A 17,335-nucleotide genomic window follows, 5' to 3' on the forward strand; every position below is an offset into this window, starting at 1 on the left:
GTGGAGGCAATCGACACAGGTGCTGAGCATCCCTGCACATTCTTGCTGGGTTCTGAAGAGCACTCTTTACCAGGCCATTTCTCAGGGTTGTGTCTGCAGTCCGCAACCTTGAGAGATGAGGTAATGTCTCCCCCCAGACAAAGAGCAGGCTTGTTACCGTTCCCCATAAAAGCCACGGATCCCCGGGTACAGAGTTCCTCTCCTGTAACACAACCCACCGCAGCACGGGCATCCGTCAAGGGCACCTGCGCCGCCCCCGGGGACACAGGGAACCGGTGGGAATGCGAAGCTCTGGCTACGGCTTTAGCCGTGAGTTAACAGTCCTTTGTCTCTGACCTACAAGCGTCTTGTCCTCTGCCGGCATTCAAGAAACTTTATCAACCTAGCTTATTTGTTTATAAGATGGGTAAAATTCCATACGCTTCACAGCAGGGCTGGGAACATGGTGCCGAGAGGGAGATGCCCAGGGTATAAAATGTAAGGGGAACTTACTCTCTGGCACCAATCCTGTACTCTTCTAAGCTCTGCGTGGGTATTAATTCATTTAATTCTCAGAGAAATCCTATAGCGTAGGTATAACGTTCTCTCTTGTTTCCATGGATAAATAAACTGAGACAGAAGGAAATTAAGTAACTGCCCAGGGACACCCAGCTAGTAAGTCAGTGCTGGGATCGGTTAGCAGTCAAGTCTGGCTCCGCTCTCACTCCCTCACCCATCCGGCCTCACTGGCTCACCGTCCAACACTCAGATGGATTGCTGTAGGCAGCTAGGAAGTTAAAAGGAATTTCACTGAATGTAACTGTTGTATTCTTTAAATGGTAACCCAACTGCTACCTCCTTTATGGAGCCTTCCTCAACTCCATACACAATCTCCCATCAGATGTTCCCAACACACAGGACACACCTTTACTCCCAAAGAGACTAGAACCCCCCCAGATAAGTGTGCAAGAACCATGCAGCAGCCACCAGATTCTATTTACCTCTGGGCACAGAGGGCATCAACTAAATGTTGGTGCCAGTGATTAAAAAAAAAATGCTGAGTGAAAGGACAGCACAAAGCTGCTATAACGTGTAATTTGTTAGGTTATAAATACAGTGCAAGATCACAAACAAAAACAATCACCTCGTGCCATAAATTTGGATAAGCATCCTAAGAGAAACACAGGTAGAGGTCTGATTATAATGTTCTCGTGACCATAAAACACAAGATGATCTGAAATAGGTTCATACCAAGTATACACTTAGCCCATTAGACTCTTGCCTCACGAGACCTCCAAAATCTGTGGTTGAACGCAGTATTAGGTAGGCAGGCTGAGATATAAATCACTTGGCTCTGACCAGGCAGAGCTTAAGACTCAAACCTCGTCAGGAATGGATCACTACAAAGCGTTGGTGCGCTTAGTTTTCAAAGGGCAAGAACGCTGTCTTACCTCGTAGCAATTCTCTGAAGATTCCTCTCCGTTTCTTTGTCTTGGACAACATCTGGCTTTACTCTGCACATCATTTCCCACTCCCGCTTCTTATCAAGCTGTGTTATAAATATTGTTATGTGAAAGAATATTAGGCATTTTTGAAAGTGCAGCACACTTTGATATGATACTCTGTGAAAGGACAAAGGTAATAAATCATTCGAGCTTTAGTTTGTCATAGGGCCTTTCAGAAACCCACCCTTTCAGGGGTCCGGCTCCGGGAGCCTGCGGTTAGCGCTCAGCGTGTCATGTGAGAGGCACCAAGTGAGCGGCCGACAGGCTGTCCGACAGCAGGCCCTGGAGCACCGCCAGCGTGCGGAGCCAGGAGGGCCAGGCTGGGGGTGAGGGAGCCCCGGGCCCAAACTGCCATCGCCAGTTGCCTCAGAGGGCAGCGTCAGCAAGATGCCAAACCACCCTCTTCCGTAACCACGAGTTTAAGCACTGCTTCTCTTTATTTTTAGAAACTGACTTCCCCAGCGGCCGGAATTATTAAGAACTTATATCAGCTTTTAAAAGAACAGCATTGTGTTCTGTTAGCGCTGTAGTAGATAGAGCCTATTTAAACAGTGACTGTTCTTCTTTCCTCTTATGGCACATCTGACCACTGTCCTTGCCGTATGTGGCTTATCAGTCACAAACTACAGCAAGCTGACTCTCTGCGATAATGCAGATATAGAAACGGATTAGGAAATGAGAATATCCCACAGACAACATCATCTCCTTCAAAACTGTTGTCAGGGGGCTTCCTTGTCTCAGGTCCTTGATTTGATACACTGCTTCTCCAGGTCCCCTGCTCAGGTCAACGTATCACCAAACATCAAATATACTGAATATGATGGACTAATTATCAAGAAGCTAGTAATAAGCATCAAAATCATGAAGAACTAGTGGGGGAAAGTCTCCTTTTATCTTCTCCTTTTCTTCATTCATCTCATCTCTCACTTTGTATTAACAAAAACATCTGTTAACAGTAAAACCAAATTTTTGCTCTTGCTATACTCTGAAGCCTTTTTAAAGAAACAGATTTTTCCCCAAATCGGATATTTTAACTACAATGAAATTCATTGTCAGATTATACCAGAAATAAAAAACTTTACTTTTAAGTTTAAAACAGTCAATCCTTAATTATCTCCTGTACCCAGGGGATAACAGGCATGCATGATCCCCAGGTATTTTTTAACTCTGAAATGTCTTTCTTTACCTATAATTAGAAATAGGTAGCCAATATTCTGGAAACCAACAATACTTAACATTAGAAACAAACATAATTTACACAGACTCTACCCAGAAATATATACTCCAGAACATTTGTGGCTGCTGTGTCATGTTCCTGGTATCAACACGCATGCTTTCATGCATTATGTGGACAGCATCAGCTCTAGCACTAAAAGCTTTGGTCTAGAGCAGAGTCAGGAATTTCTTTCTGTTGGCTTTAAAATGTTGTTCTCTTACTGGAAAATCGGGACTAGGGGTAATTAAGGATTCTGATATTTTTAAAGCCTCCTTTAGTTTTTGCCAGATTAAAAAAAAAAAGGTTCAAATTCTAAGTTGAAAAGCTATCAGTAAGACTCAGAGACAAAGTTGATCTTAAATAAAGTACGATGAGAATATTGAATTAGTAATAGAGTACGTTCTGTTTCTAAGAGCAGCACTTGAAAGTTCCATCTTCACAGCTTCCAACAGAGAGCACCCAGTATTAGGAACAAAGAAAACTTTCATCTTGAAACAAGATAAGGGGATGGTGAACTTAAAAAGAAACAAATGCCAACTGAGACTTAAGTTTTCTCTCCTTTTTACGTATAAAGTACTTCTTGGAAATGAGTACTTTGATATTGTCAGTATGGTTATAGACAGTTATTTTTCTTTCATTAAAAAATAATACTTATTTCAGCAGCCAAATAGTTTAGACACATTATTGTTCTACTGTTCCTTTATTATTGTTTATCTTTTTAATACACAACAGCAAACTTAAAGTACAACTTCTGGCCTTTCATTAGCAGAGAGCACTAGTCTAGCTTCTTCCATCAGTGGTTTAACAAAAGATATAATGAACTCAAGTTTATCCATCAGTAAAATAGTTTGTTTTCGGAACTGCAACCAACCCTGTCAATGACATCATCACAGATTTATATCATAAAATAGATTTTAAGCAGAAAGTAACTAATATGATTCTATTAGTTCAGAGTTAATAAAGTTAGCATCTGAACAGGTAAGTTGAATACGATATTCAAACCCAGGAGTTTGAATAGTGGCACATGTTTAAGTACTTGACTTTAAAAGGATACATTTCCTTGGAGTTCACATTTTTATTCTTTTGCTCAGATGAATAAAAAGTAAACATGCTCAAGAGAATGATTCAGACTAGGTTTCTGAACACAACCTTGGTTATCCACTCACAGATAAAACACAAGTTACAAACGAATGCTAACTGGACAAACACTGAAAGGAACAATTTGGTACCAATGAGAACTAGCCTAGACACCCCAACGCACAGAACAATTGGTAGGACACACCTGTTTTCTTTTCTCTAGTCTCTCTTGTTTTAACTTCTCTTTTTCCTTTTCCAGCTCTTTGTTTCTGACCAGGATGGTGGGTTTGCTTTCAGGAATCTTCTTGTTCAGGATTCTAGCCATGGCATCTGCCCAGCCCACGTTAGTGCCCACACTAGCCCTTGCAGCACCGTCACTGTCATCCTCGCGGGGTTCAGCTTCATCTTCATTGTCAGCTTCAACTGCTTCATCAGCAGAGGAAAAGTGATCTTTATCCAATCCACAGCTTCCTAGAGAACCTAACAGTAGAAACAAACTGAACTTTAATACTGGAGGAAGAGTTTGGCAAGGCTATGGTTGAGATCCGCCCCCAGGGGCCTTCCTAAGGCTAACAGTTCTCCATCTATCTCCATTCTCATTTCCAAGTCCCACAGCTGCAGTGATAATGCAGAATGGCAGGACCCTCCATCCTACTGTCATCCACCTGCAAAGACCTGGCCCGGCCATGCAGACAGGGGAGGCCGCCACAGCATCAGCAACCAAGACCCAGGGAATGGAAGTAAATCCAACAGCCTGAGGGCATCCTGTGGTCCATGGTGGCAGATGCTGCCATGGGGCTGCTGCAGGATGTGCTCAAATCCACAGGCTTTTAATTTTTAATAACTACTTGACGAGACTAATGAATATTATTTTAAAACCAAGTAACAACAAAAAACTTTAATCTGTCAAGAAAATGAAATAGTGTTTCCACGGCACAGAGAAATCAGAGTAAGTTCTCTGAGGGCTTTGGCCCAGATGTTTAAAATCCTGAATCTGTGTACAGAAAAATCTAAACACTTGTTTCCTTTCATAGAATCTGCCTATAACATTAATAAACTGAGTGTTGCAACATTTTTGAAAAAATAATCTAATGAAGTGATATGTGCCTAAAATTTGACTGCACTGCTGGACACCGAATGAAAATATCAAGTTCTGAGTGAAGGATACGATTTGTACACTGTTGAGTTGTATAATGCAGAACCACTCAGAACCACCCAGAACCTCCCAAAGAAGCACACACATGAAACTACGTCATCTGTAAGATTCAAATGGCTGAGATCAGAGGAGTGGCCACAATGATCCAGTTGGTGGCCTCGCTTGAAAACCAACTTGCCGAGAACCCCCGGGGTACTTTAAGTTTTGCAGCCTATCTCAAATTTTGAAGCTCACTGTAGTTTAACAACAAAAGCACAAGTGCCAGCAAAATCTGTGTGCAACTATATGATCCAGAGCCTTCTGAAGAGCTTCTGCTTTGCTCTTCAAAAACCTGCGGAACTAAATTAGGAAATACTTCAAAAGTAGTTTTATATTAGCTCATGGCTATGATCAAAGAGAATGGAACTGACTGTATAGTCAGCTCTTCCACTCTGAGTGATCCTCCCTAACCTCTTGACTTGAAGTCATGAATTAAGACAGAACTGCTAGGGAGAAGGTGAGGGTGGGACGTTCTGGGACAATAGCATTGAAACATGTATATTATCATATGTGAAACAGAACACCATTCCATGTTTGATGCATGAGACAAATGCTCAGGGCTGGGGCAATGGGATGACCCAGAGGGATGGGATGGGGAGGGAGGTGGGAGGGGGGGTCAGGATGGAGAACACATGTAAACCCATGGCTGATTCATGTCAGTGTATGGCAAAAACTACTACAATATTGCAAAGTAATTAGCCCCCAACTAAAGTAAATAAATTTATTAAAAAAAAAAAAAAAGACAGAACTGCTGAAAAGACCTGACTTAGCTAGTCATCATTACACTTGTTTTTTGTATTACATTTGTGTAGTATCTTTGTGTCTTTGATTGCTGAGAACTCATGAAACAAAAGGATGGAAAACTAAGTATTTAATACATTTCAAACAAAAATTTGCAGATTATAAAATGGCAAAAATATATAAAACAAAACAGTTTATATATATAAAATGAGTCTCAAGCATAGGAGTAAAAATGAAGTATCTTCAAAAAGTAACAATACATAAAATTAAACACAGAGAGCAAAATAATACTTTAAAAAAGCATGATCTTACATAAAGTTTGTTAATGGTATCAAAAAAATTAAAGGAAATGATAAAGAAGCAAAAATCATTAATAATTCTACTGCCCTAACGTGTTGCATATTTCTTAATAAAGAAAAAAAAATTTTGAAAGAGAACTTAATTTGACGCATAGTTTGAAGCCTCCACTGTATCCTGTATGCCCGGCAAATTTAAGAAATCTGAGAACATGACAAGGATGTGACATGCATATTTAGGTGATATAAAAACGCTCACTGCCTGCAACGTAAGAGAAAGTATACAAATTTTGCCAAACAAAAGCTGAAAGCACTACCATTCAATGAAAATCTGTGTGTCTACTATATACCAGATTCCAGAGCCCGGAAGCATCTCCTAGGACCAGCGTTCCCTGGAAAGTACATTGAGAAACAGAGTCTGGGGAATGTAGTTAAGTGAAAAACATGTATGTTAATAGAGAATATGTTTATTCCTCAGAGTCAGCAGCACTAGACAGGTACTAACAGCAAAATAAATAATTCTTTGAAAAGTACTTCTTCTAGGTATGCATTCATCTAAATGTAAAGAGGCACAATGGTTTGTGTCAATGAAGAATCTCTGAGTTATCAGAAGCAGAGGTCTTTACTGGTTCCTGGCAAGAAATGTCAAAACTACAACACTGACACCTAGTGTTTTGTCCTAATGAAGCGCCAACTGCAGAGAATTTCACATGTTCACCTACACTGGAAAGGCAGCCAAAGACTTTCTGGTTGTATCAGCCACTGCAGTTCTCCATTTCTAAACCTGGGCTATTTTTCTTTGGTGTGTTTCTTACTCAGCTTGACTACCACAACATGCATGCTACGGACACAATCAATTCATGAAGTTTTATAACACCGTTTCATACAACCTGAACTTAACCCACCAATTTAAAAAAAAAAAAAATCCAGAAGAATTTGCTGCAGTCATGGCTTTTATTTTATTATAAGACACCCTGGCTCAGAAGTTTTCAGTCATGCATTCACAGACAATGGAAATGATGGTATTTTCTAGAAATAAAATTTAAATATGTCAATGTTATGAGGTCAGCTAGCACAGTACAAAACAAAGTTTTCTTCTGGAATACCAAAGCGAATCACTACACAAGTCAGAAAATAGAACTGCCCCTTAAAAATTTACTGTGGCCAATGAAGACGAGGTTTTTTTTTCATTTACCACAAACTGATATTCAATAGAAGTGGATGTAACCCAGGGATCTAAGGGCCCCAGATAAGCAAAAAATTCCTTTGAAGTCCTGTGTGTTATTTTAAACATTAACTCTAATTTTGCGTACTATTTTAAAAACATGGAAATTAAGGAAGGGTAACAAAGAATGCTTACTGGAAGTAATAACTAACAGTTCCAACAGAACTTTCTGCACTTATGGAAATGTTCTCTTATTAGAGCTGCCCACCAACCACAAGAGCCTAGTGGGTCCTTCACATGTGGCTAGTACAATGGAGTCACTGAATTTTTTTTTAACTTGACAAAGTTTTAATTACTTCAGCGTGACTAGTGGCCACCACATTGGACAGGGCAAGGTTAGACTTCTGAGGTAACCAGGTAGGCAGAGGCATCTCTCCATTTCTTGCTACCCTTTCCCCAAACTTCCACTAGCCTTTCAAGCTTGCCATCTGTCCCTGATCCCAGATATGGCGAGCTGCTGGCAGAAAAGTGAGTTATTTTCCTTAGCCTTTGGAACTGGGATAAAGTTTTTTAAAAAAACTCGCAGTCCTTCAATATCTACCAAGTATTCATGAATGAAATGAAGGAAGGAGAAAATGAAAAATCTAGATTTTCCCCTTGAAGAAGTCAAATATTTAGTAGGATATATAAATCAGTTAACACCAATAGAAAATTTTGGTTTAAAATTTGTAAATGTTCTTCTAACAGAAAAATAACAAAGAAATGGGTGATTATTTACAGATATCTTTTACAAAGATGATTTCAAGTTATTTCTTAAAGGTAAAGTAAGAGCTGGAATCACAGAAGGAAAAGGCCAAAGAAGTAAGATTCTACAAAAAGGCCCACTGAAAGAGGCATGAGCAAGATCATTGAATCTAGAACTGAAACATTCTAGATCTGAGCCAATGCTCTGTATTAAAATTAAAATTATTATTGTAATCATCATTACGACACTACAGGCAGAAGAAACCAGCATGTCCAAAAAGCATGGGGATGTTGAAGAAGGTAAGATATCTGTAAAATATAAACAAGTTCACATAAGCTGAAACTGGACACGTGGGCATTGAACGCTAAGAACTGGGTGTGAAAAGCTGGTTAGTTTATATAAATTAGCCAGTCTGATTTATCATCCAAGAAAAAAACATACATCAAGCCCCAGGTTCTGCACTACAGATGTGTACTTCCAGTAAGTGGCCAAACTGCTAATGCTATTTTCACCTCCCACTTACCTCAGATTCCTCCTTTTAAGAAAGTTTCTCTACTGGATTAAGAAGGTTGTTCTTTTAAAATACAATTATCATCTGGGAGCACTAAGGATATTGCTTAACCTTGAACTTACTTCATACCTTTAGAGTTTACTCTAAATCAAACAGAACTTATAAAAATTTGAGATCAGTTAGTAGTGGTTAAAGAGTAAAGACACAGAACTCATGCTGCCTGATTCAATCTTAACTCCAGACACAAACCTACGTGACTTTTCTGAAGGTTTTTACCTTCTCAACCTTAGTTTCCTCGTCTGCAAAAACGGCAATAAAACAGAACCTACTTTATGGGGTTTTATGATAATTAACTCAGTTTCTTAAAAGAGTGCCTAACCCATAGGAAACGTTTACAAATCAGTTATACCCCTCCCCACCCCCCACCCCTATGCCCCTCAAGACATACATAATGTGGCTGCAGAGAAGACAGGAACAAAGAACAAACAGCTCTGGTGGCTAGAATCTACAGGACATATGAGGTGCTGAATGGGAAGCTTTAGATGACCTGTTACAGCACAGAGGTTAGGCACTCAGAATATACGTGGAGCCATGCCCCATTTCCATTACTGCCTACTAGCATAATCTTGGGCAAGTTACCTAACCCCTCTGTGTCTCGGTAAACCGGGAACAAAAACAGTATCTACCTCACTAGGTTGTTATGATGATTAAATGAGATAAAACAGGAAAAGCACTTAGCACAGCTCTGGCACACAGTAGGCACTAAATAGATGACAATAACCAGAAGACAGACAAGGAGACTAAGAACCTGGGAGCCAGAGCAGGGAGGCATCCCAAAAGTCCTAAAAAGGATTGACAAAAGACAGGGGGAAGGGGAATAAATTTTCCTTCCACTATAATTCCACCCACAGTCTTGGCTATCCTCTAACCCACATACCAGGGGTTCATGGTGAGCAAGACACCTTTGATTCTATTTCAGAAGCGGTCGATGTCGCTGTCCTACAGCTTTCCAAGCACTCTAAAACAATGATGAGTATTAACCAGCCAACAAGTGTTTAGGGCTAGGTACTATTTAAAGTGCTTTCTATGCATTATCACTTAATCCTCACAACACTCTCTGAGATGCTATTATTATTCTATTTACAAAGAGAATGGCTCTGAAGGTTAGAAAAGTTTTAAAAATGTCCAGAGTCACAAAGTGAACAAGGTAGGGTAACAGCGTGCTGATTTCTAAGGCACTACAAAGCTCTGAATCCAAGATTCATCTCAGACTAATGTATACTGAACTAATGCAGAGAGCAGCCACAATATATTGGGTTGGCCAAAAAGTTCATTCGGGTTAATCCTACCAAAAACCTGAACAAACTTTCTGGCCAACTCAATAGCTTAATAAAGCTTGAATTAAAAGAGGAATGTCTCTCTAAGCCACAGCTAACCAGAATGGCCAGTGCTCACATCCCACTCTCATTTTGCCCCTAGTCATACAGAGCTCTAGGAAACCACTGCTTCCCAGTCCAGGTATAAATCATCTGCTCTATCGCGCCATGTGCTCTTTCCTGCCCATTACTACTTAATTTAGAATATTCAAAATTGATACTTGAAAACCTTTTTTAAAAGCATTTACCTCTTAAAAAAAAATGAAGTTACCCAGGTTTCCATAAAAATAACCAAAAACGTAATGAAAGTTTTACCACGGGACAAACTGTCGGATGTGATTACTATGTGCTATATCTGGGCAAGCCAGACAGAGCCTGGAAGTAGTCTTGTTTCCTGAGCCTGTTCTATAAATTGCTAAACCACTCAAGTAGGACTATGATATACTTCATTTCTTAGGCATGTTCCTTTGCTATTTTAAGTAACTTAAACGATGCAGGAGGTTATAAGCTATACTTTGATGAGAAGTTTATTTATTTGCTAGGTTATTACATCTTAAATACTGCTTTGTAGTTTATCAAAAAAGGAAGGGATTGCTCCTAGGGCCTTCTAAACCGGATTGTTATCAAGGCTTGTTTTAGAAGTATATGGCCATTATTCAAATATGTGACCAGAATAATTCAGAAAAAACTAAATTACCATTCCTCCCTACTAGTTTATAGACATATGGGCACATGCTATGAGGGAGCAGTCAATCACTTGATGGCACTGAACCAAGACTTTTTTCACACGGGTGATTTACTGACTACAGGGCTCTTTTTTTATTTTAAATAAAGATTACAATCTTAAGCAAGTAGGCATTGCATATAACCCTCCAACAGTGCACAAATTTTGTAGCTCTGAGTAATTCAGTAACTCAGAGGTAGAGGTTATCATTTTTGTTGTTTAGTCACTAAGTCATGTTTTGCAAGCTCATGAAATTTTGCAAGGCTCCTATGTCTATGGGACTTCCCAGGCAATAATACTGGAATGGGTTGCCATTACTGCTCTTTATAATACTTGATATCATCACCACTGTTTTTTTTCACCTGAACTGATCTACTGACTGGGAAGGCTGTGTTTTTTATTTAGACTACAAACATAAGAGCCAACCATACACAGTATCTAAACCACCAACAAGGTATTAATTCAATAAATCTGAGTAGTTTCAGGTTAACTCATTTAGAGGTGTCATCCTCTCCTTTATAATGCTTGGCATTTATGTATTACTTGAATGCTGACTACAGCATCTTATCTTACACATCTCTGATTTGGGATCATCTGCAATTTTACTACGACCAAAGTTCAAACCCTATTGAAGAGTAAGTATTACAATTCACCAAAACTTACGGTCTGAATCATTTTGCTATCATTCAAGTTTATATCACTTATAACTTCTGCTAATCTGTAACCTCAGTGATGTCTGGTACATGAGAAAAGAGTATAAAAACTACATTAAGAGAAGTTTCTAATTTTATAATAACTTGGTATTGAGTACTACATCATGTATTAGGATTCATGCCAAGTTCTCAAACACAGCTTTTACCAAAGCTTTAAGGTAATAGAACTAGGAAATTCCTGCAAAGTCTGACAAACAATATTCAAGAGTTTTACACTCATGAAAGCACGATTTTCTACCTTTCTTACACATGTCAAAAGAAATTAAAGCCAGAAAATAAAAAATAAAAGTGCAAACAACACATGGGCTATACTTGTGTGTTTTTCTAGGAAATGGAAGCAGCATCTCGCTGAAGGAAGCTGCTTTCAAATGTTGATATAAGGCACATCCTTAACAACTTTTATGAATCAATTAAAATTCAAAGATAAGTCTCTGACTCAACTTCCTGATAAAATGAGCTGGTACACTTCAATAATAAGCCTGTAATGTGCACGCTGATTCCTCATGTGTCTGAAGTCCACATCAATCACCTGCCTTTATAGTCTCTCAGAATCGAGTATCTGTGAATTTGTGATAACTTTAATATAGTCCTGCCAAGGCCACACATACACAAATATCTGAACTAGAAAAGCTATTTTCGGGGACTTTCCTGGTGGTCCAGTGGTTAAGAATCTGCTTTCCAATGCAGGGGACACGGGTTCGATCCCTAGCAGGGAGCTAAGATCCTTCATATTGTGGGGCAGCTAAACCCACTTGCTGCAATTAATACTTGAAGCAGCTAAATAAATAAATAAAAATAAATTTTAAAAAAAGAGAAAAGCTGTTTACATGCATCACCTTTCCAGAAATATCTGATTTCACAGGAGGAAAAAAAAAAATCCATCTCTTATATTAAATAGAAAATTCTGAGTTAAACCAAAGGAAAAATCTTCATCCAAAGGACCTACATTACTGAATTTATTAAATAAAAAACCTTTTATTATTTATCTTTATTGAAAGGACACATTCTAAATCCTGAAAAAAAAGGCAGAGGGAGACAACTAAATAGAAATCTAGAGAAGTTGGTTAAGAGAAAGTGAAGGGAAAAAAGAGTAGCTAGTGGGCCAGCATAAGCATGATGAGGAGGGAGGAGAGCAAACGTGTTCAAGAGATGAGGAGTTCAGACACTGTGTCACCAGCAAGCTAGGGGGCAACAAGATGTGTGCCCGGAGGAGTAAACAGCCGTCAGGTCATATGCAGATCACCAGTGCACAGTGACATGGGCCGTCCTCTTTATTCACGGGATTCTGTTTTGAAGATGAAATCAAGAATTCAGCCTGGCAAGAGACAATCCATGCTTGTCAAAATCACTATCACTGAAAAATAAATAGAACCACTATTAATGCCTAATTTTACTGTGAAAACATGACTGAATGGTTAATTATGGAGTAAGAAAGATAGAATTAAGAGATAACATCTGGCATCTATGGACTGAACAGTTTTCCACTGAGAGGCTTTCTACTATCATGGAAAACAGTATCTCCAAGCCTCTGTCTCCTCATCTGGAAAACAGAAAGGCCATCAGCTCCCTTGTAGGGTTACCTGAGGAAATTCTAACCTCTTTTCTGGAGAAAGCTCCAGCTTATAAACATCGCTGTTATTCACTGGAAGGCTTAGTGGGTGGCCGAGAGATGGGACTAGCAGTTTTGTTAGATCAGAAAAGATGTCACGATCATGACTCCAAATATTTATGAGTAGGCTGTTGTTGTTTAGTCGCTAAATAGTGTCTGACTCTTTGCGAACCTACGGACTGTAGCTCACCAGGCTCCTCTGTCCATGGGATTTCCCAAGCAAGAATATTGGAGCAGATTGTCATTTTCTTCTTCAGGGGATCTTCCCAACCCAGGGATCGAACCCGCGTCTCCTGTACTGGCAGGTGGATTCTTTACCACTGAGCGGCAAGTGTATGGTATTTATTTTATGGTTGCCAAGTGCCAACCATTAAATTAAATGCTTTACATACATGAGCCTATTGAATCTTCTCAACAATCCTGAGGAGACACTATTACCACCTCCATTTTATGGTTGAGGGAACTGAGGCAAGTTCCCTCATAAGCGGCCCAAAGTCCTTCTGAAAGGCAGTACAAACACAGATGCCTCTGATACAACTGAGAAAAAAGTGATCATTTATTTCTGGAGATAATACACGGATTTTAGGAGAAAAGAAAGGAAAGGATGGGAGAGGAGAGGAAGGAAGGAAGACTACAGTTATAAACGGTGGAAACAGTGCTATAAAATCTGACCACAAAAACACCCCTTAGTGATCAAACCTTAGAGAGTGGAACAAAAACCTGTCTCAACACCAAGGTCTGCTCATACCCAATCCTTGCTTAAGATTCTGTGGCCCTGCTCTTTTACTTGCCAGAAAGTTATGTTTTGTTTGATCATTTCTGTCCTCCTGGTTCCTCAACCTTATCAGGGAGTGAGGGGTCAGAGCAAAAGCTACAGAGCAAGCTCCAATACTGGCTGTGTCCTCTATCAACTTGGTTATCAGCTTACGCACTGCAGGAGCAAGATATAAACTCTCTACATCTCAGTTTCTTACAAGTAAAATGAGGATAATATTAACAATAACCCTGTCTTACAGGACTGTTATGAGAATTAAAGTGATACAGCACCTAAACTATTATTATTACTACCTAATTCCTCTAATAGGAATATACCCAAAATTTATGGTGCTACAAATTCATTTGGAAGTTGGTTGTCTAGAAAATTAAATGCTTTCCTTCTGAAAAACATTTCAAGTGGGGACCTCCTCTCTGTCGTCACTGTACTTTCCTAGTGCAATCCCTAACAGAGCCTTGCAACTTTGCCTAACTGTTCTGGCACTCTATGGCAGTCACCATACAGTTAGCAATGATATTTATAAAGATGTGTCATTCTCCTGCTTAAAAGGTCTCAAGAGCTCCATACTGCCTACGAATAGAGAATCCGATCTTCTTCATATGGCACACAGGGTCCTTTACAATCTGGCTTTATCCTGTTCCTAGTCTCAATAACACCTCTGAATAGCTAGACCCAGAGCCAACAGTTCCTTTCAACCTAACTAGCCATGTGTTTTAGGAGACTACATGCCACTGCGGGTGCTCTCTCTATGTCTGAGGAAACTGCCCTCCACACCCCCAGATTTAGAAAACTAAGGCCTTCATGAAATGACTCCTTATTAATTTATTCAGCAAGAAAACTTACTTAGTACCAAAATGTATAAGGGAGGCTCCACAAGAATAAAGGTAAAGAAGATATGTTCCAGCACTTGAACAACTTGTATCCATAAGGAGAGAGACACGTTAAAATAAAAATAATCATACAGTATGAGTTTTATGTATAAGACAGAAGGAAGCAATGCCTCGACTGGGTTCTTAGGATATGGATTTCTCTGTTTCCATCCTTATCGTTAACAGGACCAGGATCATGAGAACTACCTTTATAACTACCTCTCAATATATTAAGGAGCAATCTCTGAGCAGGAGAAGGTCTGGGGTCGTCTGCTATCCCTTGTAACTTGAGAAGCCAGTGCCAAGAACGATGGTAAAGAGTAGCAGCAGGGACACACCATAGTTGAAAGCCTCAAATACATTTCCTTCCTTTCTGTATAAACGTCTCTGAGAGACATCTGTATCAATCGCTACTTTTATTTGTTCTACTTTAACCACCTACGGTTCTCTCACTAGTATCTCATCCCTAATTCCCCAACACACGCACGCACTTACTGCACAAGAAAATTCAAGTATATCAGCCGTCTTCCTCTTTCCGCCTTTCCCTCCTTGTTCCCTAGAAGATTCAACTCATTTTTGTAATTTTAGATATCCCCCTTCCTTTCGCCCCTTGCTACTGTAAGCCTTTTTGCTGCTATATTAAAAAAAAAAGGCAACAGATTAATCTGTTTTAATTAATTACAGTGGCAATGAAAATGTCTAATAAAAGAACTTGGAAGCTTTAACACGTGACAGCGACCGTTCCCTTAACACCACTTTCCCAAACCTCACATGGAGCCAAAGTCGCCCCTTCGCCCTCCTGGGGAGATAAAATTCAGGCTGCCAGCGGGAAATTTACTCCCACAGACCCCTGCTTCCCGCAAACTCAGCCCGGCCTTTTCTCTGAGTAGCCAAACCTCAGCACAAGTACGTTACCTTCATTATCGGGAGCGTCTTTGTCCTTATCTTCCAGCTCCGATGCTACAGACGAGACTACCATTTTCATCCTCTTCTTCTTCCTTAGTGAATTTTTCAGCTTTTCCCCCGCACTCACACGTGAGTCGCGAACGGCCGCGGCCATGATTCCTAACCGGAAGCGTCCCGTTACACTTGCGTCCGGCAGTAACACAGGGAACTTCGGCATCTAGTTCCGATGAAACAAGGTTCCCGTAAACCAAAGTTCCGGTGAAACAAGGTTCCGGGGCGGGGCCATCTAGCGGGAGTTCTCTGGCTTGAGCTTCCGAATGCGGGTAACGAGGACTTACTTGTTGGTTGTTGTCTTCACGAGCTACCGGCCCCGGTAATAATAATAATAATAATGAAAAAAACCAGTGAGTGTAAGTTCTCCGCTGAGGCCTCTGCCAGCTCGCCGTGGTCCTGGGCCGCCGCCCCACTCTGACCCCAACGCGACCCAGTCCACTTTCATTTCCTCCCTGTGGCCGCTTCCGTGTCTGCTGCCTTATTTCTTGTTGGTTTATGGGGTTCGACGAATGTCCCGAACGTGCCCACTAAATGCGTTAGAAGATAGGAAGAGAGGAAAGTCGCATGATGGGTTGATAATAAGAGTATGAGAATGTCCTCCCTTCTGCCCGGATCACCACCAGCAAAGATGCATAACACGCCAGATATTTCTTAAAATTGATCAGATAAACCTCGCTGTGATTAACCCCCGAGTGGCTTCCAATTGCACACCGACAAGAATCTGGATTTCTTCCCGGCGTCCTGTGTGAAGGACTCCAGCCCCATCCTCCTGCCTCGGACCTAGCTCCGCTCGCGCGGTGCAGACCGCGGCTGGAACAGCTCTGCCCATGGCGAGGTGCCCCTGCCTCCCTCCAGAGGCCAGCTTCTCCCTGAGGTCAGCCTTTGTCATCTGTTTTCCCAGCCCCGCTTTCCCCAAAACTGTTACCACAATCCGCCGCTATTTCTTTTCCCTGACTTGTCGGCTTATTCATTAAGGACCATATTTCATTCACCATCCTACCCCCAAGGCCAGCAACGGGGCCTGGCCCAAGGTAGGAACTTGGACATACATTTTTAGAAGCGATAAGCGAATGAATGACTAATACCATTCACACAGTTAATGAGTCGAAGGGATAATTTAGCATATTCCTACATCGTGTTCCATAGGCCAGGCATATTCTAAAGGTTTTCTGTAAGCATAGCATTTTCCTGGAAGAGCATTTCTTGCTTTTTTTAATACCCAAAATTTCTAAAGGGAGAGGGAGCACACTTTCATTGGGTGCTGTATCTCTCTGCTCCTTTTAACTGTTATTATTATATTCTTTAGAGTTCTCTTCACTTATTAGCCCAGTCCCTTGTTATTCCGATTCTCTGTGGAATCCATGGGATCTTCCCAACCCAGGGACTGAACCCAGGTCTCCTGTATTGCATGCGGATTCTTTACTGTCTGAGCCACGGTGCTCAAACTTACATTAAAATTTATAATCAAATTCCTAAGTGGTATCCATCTCCTGATTGGCCTTGACAGATACAAAGTTAGAATGGATGTTGTGATGGAAATATTATCAGTACCCAACTACTGTCCCTGCCAGCCTACAGCACTGTTAAAAGTTCCACTAAAGGTTATTCATTTTTGGACGAGTGGGAGGTATTAAGGGGGCTTCACAGGTGGCAGTGATAAAGAATTCGCCTGCCAATGCAGGAGATGCAAGAGACTCCGGTTGGATCCTTAGGTCAGGAAGATTCCCTGGAGTAGGAAATGGGAACCCACTCCAGTATTCTTGCTTGGGAAATCCCATAAACAGAAGATCCTGGTGGGGATACAGTCCATGGGGTTGCAAAAGAGTCCTCCCACAGGACTAACACTTTTACTTTCACACCATGTTCATGGATCAGAAGA

At 40.6% G+C, this 17,335-nt stretch overlaps 1 protein-coding gene across 1 annotated transcript in view; it reads right to left on the minus strand.

Moving 5' to 3' along the window:
• RRP15 (ribosomal RNA processing 15 homolog) overlaps positions 1-16,308 on the minus strand; it is a 60,448-nt gene extending 44,140 nt beyond the window's left edge. The window contains exons 1-3 of the mRNA XM_081491681.1: positions 15,412-16,308; positions 3,983-4,257; positions 1,431-1,528 (exon numbers count right to left, since the gene is read on the minus strand). Coding sequence (XP_081347807.1) covers positions 1,431-1,528; positions 3,983-4,257; positions 15,412-15,619 — 581 coding nt within the window. The 5' untranslated portion in view covers positions 15,620-16,308. The remainder of the gene's footprint in view (positions 1-1,430; positions 1,529-3,982; positions 4,258-15,411) is intronic.
• Positions 16,309-17,335: the final 1,027 nt, after the last annotated feature.

Source organism: Giraffa tippelskirchi, chromosome 5 (genome assembly GCF_054371585.1).
Source record: "Giraffa tippelskirchi isolate mGirTip1 chromosome 5, T2T-mGirTip1v1.2.pri, whole genome shotgun sequence".
NCBI classification, from domain to species: domain Eukaryota; kingdom Metazoa; phylum Chordata; class Mammalia; order Artiodactyla; family Giraffidae; genus Giraffa; species Giraffa tippelskirchi.